This window comes from Oryzias latipes, chromosome 17, assembly GCF_002234675.1.
Source record: "Oryzias latipes chromosome 17, ASM223467v1".
NCBI classification, from domain to species: Eukaryota; Metazoa; Chordata; class Actinopteri; order Beloniformes; family Adrianichthyidae; genus Oryzias; species Oryzias latipes.
The window spans coordinates 10,474,301-10,484,755 of NC_019875.2; the positions used below are offsets into that span (position 1 = coordinate 10,474,301).

The 10,455-nt window shown below is 39.8% G+C and overlaps 1 protein-coding gene across 2 annotated transcripts; it reads right to left on the minus strand.

The window, feature by feature from the left end:
* Window positions 1-7,406: 7,406 nt before the first annotated feature.
* LOC101173763 (immunoglobulin lambda-1 light chain) lies at window positions 7,407-10,001 on the minus strand. 2 transcript variants are annotated; one of them, XM_023965696.1, is made up of 3 exons: window positions 9,264-10,001; window positions 7,942-8,244; window positions 7,407-7,849 (listed from the first exon to the last, which is right to left on the minus strand). In XM_023965696.1, the coding sequence occupies exons 1-3, from the start codon at window positions 9,382-9,384 to the stop codon at window positions 7,668-7,670; spliced, it is 606 nt and encodes a 201-aa protein (XP_023821464.1). In that variant the 5' UTR covers window positions 9,385-10,001; the 3' UTR covers window positions 7,407-7,667. The 2 variants fall into 2 exon arrangements, with proteins under 2 accessions (XP_023821464.1, XP_023821463.1); XM_023965695.1 differs by having other exon boundaries at window positions 7,407-7,864.
* Between the last annotated feature and the right edge of the window lie 454 nt (window positions 10,002-10,455).

Here is a 10,455-nt window from a genome sequence, read left to right on the forward strand (position 1 = left end):
TGACTGCAAAGCACAAATTACTGATTAAATATAATAACTGAATTTATTTTTTATCTTTTCTTCCCATAATGACAGGTGAGGCACAGCCTCACCTGCCTCTCCTGACTGCACGTCACTGGTGAGGGACGTGTTTCTTGTGCTGAGCGCTAAACGACGGCGAAAAAGCCGCTGGGTGAGGCCAGCAGTTCTCGTGCCTCATGTTGCAGTTCTCGTGCCTCATGTTAGGGGGCGCCGGTGAGCCCTGAGATTATGACGCTAAAAAATACTAGAAGAAGTGATAGGAAGCGGCAACTCATTTTCTTCAGAAGGAGCGGCGTATGGACTTTATTTAGAACTAAAGGTAAGACGATAATAACGTTTGTGCTTTTTTCTATGCTGCAGTTTGTATATGAAAAAAAACATGTTGAAATTATATTTTAAACAAAACGTTAACTGTTGTCAATCAAATGGTGAATAAGCTACTCAGTTATTTATACTCATGGTTCATATGTTTGTAAATCTGACTGATGACGTCAGTGCCTCACCAGCCATTAACCTCACCGCACGTCACTGTGTTGGAGAGTATATTTTTTAGGGGTAAAGGGTGTGTGTACTAAAGGGGTGCAATTAAAATTGGCGGATTGGGTGCTGAAAGGACATCTGCTGCTTGCTGGCAGTGATGCCCAAGCACCCTCTCTACCAAAGGTCCTAAATGTCTATGGTGCAATTGAAACCGGGGGGGGGGGGGGGGCATTCCCATACGACCACCAGGGGAGGGGGATCACTGTTAAGTGACTCCTCCCAAGGTGCATCACAGGCTGAGCCCCCCCCCATCAACCTAATATGTGATTATATGAGGAAGAGGGTAAATGGGGGACAGCTGATGGACTGGTGAGACAACCGTCCCCCAGCCCCCCAGCATTGGGCCCAGGTTAGATCATCCTGTATGCTTTTCAGTAATGGGGTGTAGTTTAGCTGCACCAGTTCTGATAATTTGGAGGAGAAATAAATACCTAGATATTTGATATTGCCTGATTTGACTGGTAGCGAGAATCTTTGCTTCACATTACTGTTCAGTGGTTATAAAACAGATTTATTCCAATTAATTGAGTAGTTTGATATGGAGGAGAATTCATTATTAATCGCTGTTGCTTTATTTACAGAGGAATTATTTATAAAAAAAGTAGTATGTCGTCTGCATAGAGACTAAATTTATGATGTTTGTTTTTGGTTTTTATTCATTTCCCATGTGAAATATATATCTTAATCACTCAAACCATTTGTGCAAAGGTGAGATAACACCTGTGCGAGTGGGTCTTTGTGTTCTTCTAAAGTGGATGATGGAATGTTAAAAGAAGAGGAAGAGTGTCCAGCCATCCCAACACCAAGACCCCCGCTGTGGCAGCAGCAGCAGCCAGGACCCCCCCAAAAGATTTTCCTTTAATTCTTCTTCTTCTTCTTCTTCTTGTGATTTTATTGGCGGGAGGCACTAACGTGAAGGTGCATTACCGCCACCTACTGTGTTGGAGTGTGGGTCAGAGTGGGGATTACCTAACCAAATGTAACTTAAAAAAAATAAATAAATAATAATAATAACAATAAACTAAATTCTCCTCAATAACCTAGTTCTTTTCAAAAAACCTATAATCGCACCATTGAAATTCTCCTCCCCTCCCAAAAGCTTCTTTAAAGTCATTTGCTCACCCTCTATCATCCGTACCCTACTTTCCAGTTGTCGTCTTTCCTCCCTATACAGTTCACACTGACATAGCACATGCTCCACCGACTCTTCCCCTCTCCCGCACTCACACAAACCAGTTGGATGTTTCCCTATCAAATGCAATGTATTATTTAAACCAGTGTGTCCCATCCTCAACCGTGATATTATGCAGCTATCTCTGGTGTTTACTCTGACATTCATACCTCTCCCTACTCTGTCCTGAATACTAAAAAGATGTCTTCCTTTCCTCTCCCTTTCCCATTGTGTCTGCCATTCTTCCATAATACGCCTCCTAACAATTGCCCTAAATTCTGTCCTACCTAATGGAATTTCCATCTCTATTCCCCGTTTCAATGCCCTTTTTGCCAGGAAGTCAGCCATTTCATTTCCCTCCACCCCCCTATGTGCTGGTACCCACATGAATCTGATGTTTATTTTCAAGTTTGCCAACCTGATCAAACTCTCATAAATTTCATATAAAATATCTGATCTGCTCTCAGAATTGTATGACTTCAGAGACATCAAAGCTGACAATGAATCTGAACAAATTATACCATCCCCAATTCTGTTCTGTTCTAGCCAGTGTAAACTATATGATATTGCCAACATTTCAACTGTAAAAACTGAAAGATCCTTTGACGTCTTAACTCCAACAGATTTGTCCAATGTAGGGATACAGAAAGAAAAACCAGTTCGCATTGTTTCTGGGTCTTTAGATCCATCTGTATATATGGGTATAAATGAAGCGTGGGCTGTGTCTAATCTGTCTGCTGTTAACTCATCCCAGTTTCCCTTCCCTTTTCTATCCTCCATTGTTCTATGGAGATACAAATCCACTTGCGCAGTTGGAAAAATCCAGAAAGGAGTGGTCGGGTACAAAAACGTCTTAACTAGGGTTTTGCCATGAATATTTGCTTTTCTCGCTAACCTAGCTAATTTCCAAGCAGCACTTTCATTTGTCCCATTATCACTTTCCCAACAAGGATCAATAGCCCTCCTAACCATGTTCTCTACATCTACACAACCCTGTATTTTCACCCAATAGTTAAGCATCAGCTGTTTAATTCTTAGTTTCAATGGTAGCTCCCCCATTTCAACTTGTAATGACACAGCAGGAGTTGACCTCATAGCCCCAGTGCATATTTTCAAAGCCTGATTTTGGATGACTTCTATTTTATGTAATAATGTTTTGCACGCTGTATTGTAAACAATAATTCCATACTCTGTGACTGACCTAATCATTGTAATATATATTTGTTTTAAAGCCTGTGCACTAGCTCCCCACCCAGTACCTTTCAAGCATCTCATTATATTTATGACTTTCTTACATCTCCCTACTATACTATCAATGTTCTCTCTCCATTTCAATTTTGTATCCAATATAACACCCAGGTACCTAAAACTATGTACTTGCTCAATTGCTTCTCCATATAACCTTAAGTTCAAAACAGTTCCACGTTTCCTAGTAAAAACCATGCATTTTGTTTTAGTTACTGAAAATTTGAATCCCCAGTCATAAGACCAGTTTTCCACCTCCGTAATCGCGTCTTGTATTTTTCTCTCCACATAATGAATATTTCTTCCCCTCTTCCACAAGGCTCCATCATCTGCAAATAGTGCTTTCCCAAATTCACATCCAATTGAATTAAATATATCATTAATCATAATTGAAAACAACACAGGGCTAATCACACTACCTTGTGGGGTTCCGTTATCCACTACGTACCTATTAGAAAAGGACTTTCCTATCCTAACTTGAACATATCTATCAAACAAAAACCCCTTAATCCAATTATAGATTCTTCCATTAAGTCCTAACGTACCTAATTTTATCAATAAACCCTCTTTCCAGACCATATCATAAGCCTTTTCAATATCAAAGAATACCGCCACCAAATATTCTTTATTTACTTGGGCTTTCCTAACGTCTGCTTCTAGACAGATTACAGGATCCATTGTCCCTCGACCTTTCCTAAAACCATTCTGATATGGGGACAGCAAATTTTTACTTTCCAGGTAATACTGCAATCTCTCATTTATCATTCTTTCCATCACTTTACCAACATGTGATGTGAGTGCTATAGGCCTGTAATTTTCTGGGCTGCTCGGATCTTTCCCAGGTTTTAATATGGGAATAACCACCGCCTCTTTCCAATTGGTCGGCAATTTACCTTCACTCCAGACCCTATTATACATGTCCAATAATTTCAATTTCATTTTCCTACCTAAATGTTTTAACATAACATAACTTATACCATCCCTACCGGGTGATGTAATTTTAGATGTATGTAGTGCTAAATCCAATTCAAAGCAGGTAAACGGAGCATCCATGGTTGTCAAATAAGTGTTATCATCAAAGTCCTTGTAGTGCCGTTCCCTAATTTCATCTCTCCTCCCTTTCCTATACCCTGACAAATTCTCATTACTTTGACTTCTCACAAAAGTTTTACCCAACATTTCTGCTTTATCCGTATCCGATATCGCCAGGTCATCACCTATTTTCAATACTGGATATTGTAACTCCCTCCTTATACCCTTCATTTTTCTAATCATTCCCCAAACCGTATTAACTGGAGTTGTTCGACCAATTTTATCACAAAAAGCCCTCCAGTACTCCCTTTTCTCCTTTTTAATAATCCTTCTTGCCTGTGAACAAAGTCTCTTATAATTCAACAGATTTTCATATGTGTGTGTCCGTTTTAAGAGTTTCAAACCCTTATTCCTATTCTTAACTGCTATCTTGCAGTCTTCAGTCCACCATGGAACATTTTTCCTCGTCATAGTTGCTTTACTTCTCGGGATTGTTTTTTGCGCCGCTGAAATTATTAAATTTCGAATGTTCTTTTCCATTTCTTCAGCCGTACTCTCCATACTAATGTTTGAACATTCCTCCTCACACATAAAAGTAAATTCACCCCATTTTGCTTTATGAAAAAGCCATCTTCCTTCCTTTCCATTACTTGGTGGTTCTCTATCACCACCAACCCTAGAGAACACAGGATAATGGTCACTCCCCATTGTGCTGTTGTGTACATTCCACTCACTACCCCCTGCCAAAACGTTTGAAACAAAAGTAAGATCTAGTGCTGACATATTCCCTGTTCGAACATCAGTTCTTGTTCCTCTCCCATCATTGAGACACACCAAGTGTAATTCATCCATCAAATCCTCCAATACCTCACCATTAACATCTGTCACCTCCCCCCCCCCATAATGTGCTATGTGCATTAAAATCCCCACAAACAATGACATGCCCATTGTCTAGATGAATAATTGATTTAAGAAGTCTGAGATCTAACTTTTTGCATGGATTATAGTAATTAACAACGTTTATTCTCCCCAGACCAATATAAATTTCAATGCCAATAAATTCTTCTTGTGTCCCTATCTTAATCACCCTGTAAATGAAATTATTTTTTATAAATGTGGCACAACCACCCCCACCTCCCTCTGCTCTATCACACCGGATTCCTGTATATTGGGAAATTCTAAAATCTAAATTTGGCCTTAACCACGTCTCTTGAATACATATAATATCTGGTTTTTGATCCAGGTCATCTATACACTTTTTCAATTCCTGTCCATTTGCCAATAAGCTCCTTGCATTCCATTGAAGTATAAGAACCATTTACTATCCCACACTTCCCACCTCCTGACTAGACTGGGCACTAAGGTTATTCCGAACCTCTTCCCATGTCAACTCATTGATGTCCAAATGGTTCGCTGCTGCTTTTACAATGATTTGTATTCTTTCTGTTTTTGATTTAGTTTCCATCGTTGCATTTATAACTCCAGCTACAAACGTGACCAGTTTCTTCAAATCTATCAAAACTCTCCCCTCAACATTCCTGTCCTGTATACTGTTTGGCACTTCGTGTATGACTCCTGCCTGTCTATCAGAACTTTTACCAACCATTTTAACTGCATCTGCATATGAGATTCTATGTAGTACTCTGGTTTTTTGAATATGGACTTCTCTCCTCATAACCTCACAACCTGCATATGCAGCACTATGGTCCCCCCCCACAGTTACAACACTTTGGTTTCATCTTGTTCCCACAGGACTCATAGCCATGATCTTCTCCACACCTAGGACACCTCTGCTTGCCTTTACATACAGCAGCAGTGTGTCCAAATCTCTGGCAGTGAAAACATCTAATGGGTTTAGGAACATATTCCCTCACAGTATAAGACATGTATCCCAGGGACACTCTGTCCGGAAGGCTCCTTCCCATAAATTCCAACAATATTCCCTCAGACTCCCTCCTCACACCATCCCGAAAAACACTTAATCTCCTTGCTTCTCTTATTTCTGCCCCTCGTAGGTTAGCTTTAAATTCCGTAATAGACATTTCCACAGGTATGCCCCAAATCACTCCCCTCCGCCCCTGACCTCCCAATCCTACCTTGCTCATACTAACAATTTTATGTTTCCCCACTTCTCTCATTTTACAGGCCCTGTCCCTCTGCTCCTCACTTCTACAAACAATCAACAGGTTCCCATCTCTCAGGACTTTAGCAACTTTAATGTCCCCCACTTGATTCTTCAAGATAGTCGTCAATTTTATCGGGCTCAAAGTACTTAACCCTTGTCCTTCAGAAAATCTCAAAATGACTTTATAGCCAACCCTTCCGTCTTCATCACTGTCAGTTGACATCACTCGTCTTTGTTTTTTAGGATCAGCTCCATCAAAACTATTTCCTCTCTTTTCCCTTCCTGTTTCAATCCCAAAGCTCATCTCCATACTATCCTCACTTTCACATCCCCCGTCATCTCCCCACTCCTTCCCAGTCACAACACAGCTGTGCCTACCCGTCACCGCCTTAGCGTCCATCTTCGATTTAGCCATCAGCCCGACAACCCGGAGTTTCTAGTCCACCGGCACAGTTGTGTCGAGCCTCTATCAACCGACAGTCATGAATCGACGATCCGCGCGCCCTTTTCCTTTAATTGAACTCACCTGGCAAACTAATTATCACAGGTGTCTGAGATTAATGTCAGTGATCCAAAGAGCCCATGAGTTTCATTGATAAACAAATAATTTTATCTTTAGGATGCTTAAATACAATTTGCATAATAATGTGTTGAGTGTTCAGATGATTAAATGTTTAATGCATCCTCTCTGAAAACAGTCTAACATTAACATTGATCAATTTAAGCTTCAAGAAATGTTTTTTGTGTGGAATTTCTCTCTTCATGTTCATAATTATATTTTTCTGTACTTATTATTTTGTACACCTTCCCCATATTACCCTCATTCTACTCCCCTATTCAAGTTTATAGACATTAATGGTGATGTTCCATATTAAACTCTGAATTTAAAAACTTTACGAAGTACTAACATTTGAAGACACATATTTGTGGATTTATCATTATAATAGTTAATAATACTCTTATGGTATCAATGTCTAAAAATAAAATCATAAAGACATTTGTCCCAATTTGAACAATATAATTTTTTATTTGTTTTCAATTGTGTAGCCAGAGTTTAGGGTGTGAAGGCTGCAGAGCACAAACACACACATCTGCAGGCAGTTTGATTGTCTGTTAGCAGCATTTCCTGTAATCCAAACCACTGAGAGCAGATTCATATCTGCTGCTGTTCACTCATCAACCTCCCTCCTCTCTGCTCTCTGTCTTTATTCTGCTGCATGGAAACTTTTGATTTGTTGATGTTCTTGAAAGAATCACAAACTTACAGTTAAATGTCTTAAAACAAGGAAATTGTCTTTAGGTTTATTGAGAATTTTGTTGCAAATAAAATGTAAGAACATGGATCAATGTGTATAAACAGAAAATGTAAATGAAAAAGCAGAAAACTGCAAAGTTCCATCTCTACAACACAGCTGACACAGTTTGATGAAGGATCTACAGCAAGTCATGAAGAACATTTGAGAACTGTGATCAAAGTGATGAATGAGATGAAAGGAGGAGATTTGATGGAGAGAAAAGACGAGCAGAAAACAGTCATTCAGCATGTCTGGAGTTGGTGGATGCTCCCTTGTTTCTGAGGATCATCAGCAGAGAGAGTCCACAGCAGTACACCAGACTCTTCACTATCAGCACTGAGTACAGCAGGCAGAGCAGCTTCACCCTGCACTCAGACTGGAAGGACAGCTCCACCAGGTCCAGAGGAGGAACAGAGGAACCTGCAGCAGGAAACTCTGAAACAGAGAAAGAGTCAGAAAGAGTCAGCATGAAGCTGAATCTCTGTTGAACACAGTCACCAAGCCTTCATTACCTTGTTGTGTTTGGGCCTCCACTGTGCCCCCCTCATGTTTGACGGAGCAGATGTATTTATAGGAGCTGTCCTCTTGCTGATGGAGCAGCAGGATGGAGGCGCTGCGTCCCAACTCTCTGAGATCCAGCGGCTCTTCAGAGGTCAGGTTCTCCAGTTGTTCATTGTTCTTCTGTCTTTTCCAGGAGAACTGGACCACAGGAGGAAACATGGCTGAGGCCAGACACAGCAGGGAGCTGCTCCCCTCCACATGGACTCTGGATGCTGCTGGGTACACGCTCACCACGGGCTTCACTACGGACTCATCTGAAGTTTGACAGCAGCAACAAGCAGCACAGACACACACTCACACAGTCAACAGCAGCTTCCAGAAGTGCATTCAGTCTGATCCTGGAAACTCCATGAACTCTGATCACTAAACTCCTCATCAATGCAGCACAAAGTTCACTTCACTCACTGGATTCAGCTTCACATCAAACCGTCATCAGGAGACACGACGGCTGCAAATCATTTCTACACTCACACTAACTCATTTGGAAGAAAAAGATCTTTGGATTAGAAATTTGGAAATTAAAGATTATGTGATTAAAATATGTGATTAAAAATATTAAATATGCTGAATATAAATAACCCTTTTTTGAATTATCAAAAGACTTTTCTTGTCATTCTATCATAACATTCTTATATTTTTCAGCATTTAAAACATATTTATTTTATAATCCAGAATATTACTCAATTTATTAAAAATGATCATTTGTATGTCTAAAAAGCGATATCTTTTCTTAATTTTAAGAAAAGATATCTTGATATTTGAAAATATTCAAGAATCAAAACTTTGATGAAAAACATGTCAAGTTAGTCAAATAAACCCTTTAACCTTAAAATGACTTTCTTAATTTTTAGACTTGTTAAATTCTAATTATTTTAACTAAGAAAAAAAACAACATCTTATGATTAATATTTCTTCTAAAAATCAGTTTTGCTTTTTATGATATTTACTACATTAACACTTATAAGTGAATAATGAAAAATACTTGATCCAATACTAAATAAATAAATTACCTTTTTATATTAGATTGATGGCTCAAATTATCATTTTGATTTAATTTCAAGAAGTTTAAAGTCAGGATCAATTTTACAACTTTTTGTGAATCATTATTTACTTCAAAATGATGATTATCTTCCGTTTCATTTCCAAACTTCAGTTTAATTCAGTTGAAGCTCAGATCTGATCTTGTTCTCAGAAACCAGCAGATGTTCCATAATCAGTGAGACCATCAAACTCTAAATCAAACAGCTGAAGGAGCAGAAATGGTTCTTCTTACCCGTTACAAACAGTCGAGTTCCAGATCCAAAGATGTAGTAGTCATAGCTCCCACACAGTGAGAAAGTGTGCTCCAAAAACCTGTGTGCTGTTAAAGTGTCATCTGAGTGAATCAGGATCATATTTCAGCTCCATGATGAGTTTCTCTAATGTTCAGATCAACATGACTGTCTCTGTCTGCAGTGGAGGAACTTGGTGAACTGCTGTGTGAAATGAGAGAAGAAAATGACAAATATTCCTGCAGTTATTAGATGAAAGATTCATGCAGAAAGTGACAGCATGAAAGAGGAAATGTAGAGTTGTGCACGTGTTCAGTCATCCTGAAGTCCATCAGTCTGTTTTCTTCTGCTCCTCCTGAAACCACAGGAACATGAGAGAGCAGCACAGTTCTGCTGGGAGTCCAAACACAGACACATTCAGCATTCAGAGCTCACTTCCACTCTCAGAGTTTCTGTCTCACTTCTGGTCTCTGCTGCTTTCATGCAGTCAAACAGAAGCAGAAAGATCTCTGCTCCTCTGAGAAAACCACACTTTGGGTTTCAATCCCATTCTGTCTGAACAGAACATTTCTCTGAACCAGAGCAGTTTGTGTTTCTGAAACTAGAGAAGCTGATTCAATGAAAACTGCAGATGTAGACCATGAAGAAGCTCAAATCCACATTCACATTCTGGAAGGATCAGTTCCTAAAAGTCCAGGACAGAGACTCTGGAACATTTAGAAAATGCTTCTTACTGAAGCTCATTGATGTCGTTGGTGAAGAGACATGGTAGCAGCATGGTATCACCAAAATATTCAACCAGTCTTTGGTACAGTGCAGCACCAAAACCTCAAAACGTCCACCTTAATTCCGGTTCCCAAAAAGCCATTAGTGGATAGTCTCAATGACTACAGGCCAGTTGCCCTCACGCCTGTAGTCATGAAGTGTTTTGAAAGTCTTGTATCAAAATATATCAAAGCTAGCCTTCCACCCACTCTAAACCCGCTCCAGTTTGCATATAAACCAAACCGCTTTACAGCTGACGCCATGTCCACCACACTACACTCTACCTTGAGCCAATTAGACAACCCAGGGAACTATGTAAGGCTGCTCTTTTTGGATTTGAGCTCAGCCTTCAACAACATCATCTCAGACATCCTGACAGAGAAACTGCTACACCTGGGCCTTTCTTCCCCCTTCTGTGCACATGGATTA

What these genes read in the sequence shown, in the direction of transcription:
- LOC101173763 (XM_023965695.1), bottom strand. Translation starts at nt 9,384, where the DNA reads ATGATCCTGATTCACTCAGATGACACTTTAACAGCACACAGGTTTTTG. An exon ending in AACTCGACTGTTTGTAACGG is followed by an intron (nt 8,245 to 9,263) that starts GTAAGAAGAACC and finishes GTCAAACTTCAG; the next exon opens with ATGAGTCCGTAGTGAAGCCC. An exon ending in GGAGGCCCAAACACAACAAG is followed by an intron (nt 7,865 to 7,941) that starts GTAATGAAGGCT and finishes TCTCTGTTTCAG; the next exon opens with AGTTTCCTGCTGCAGGTTCC.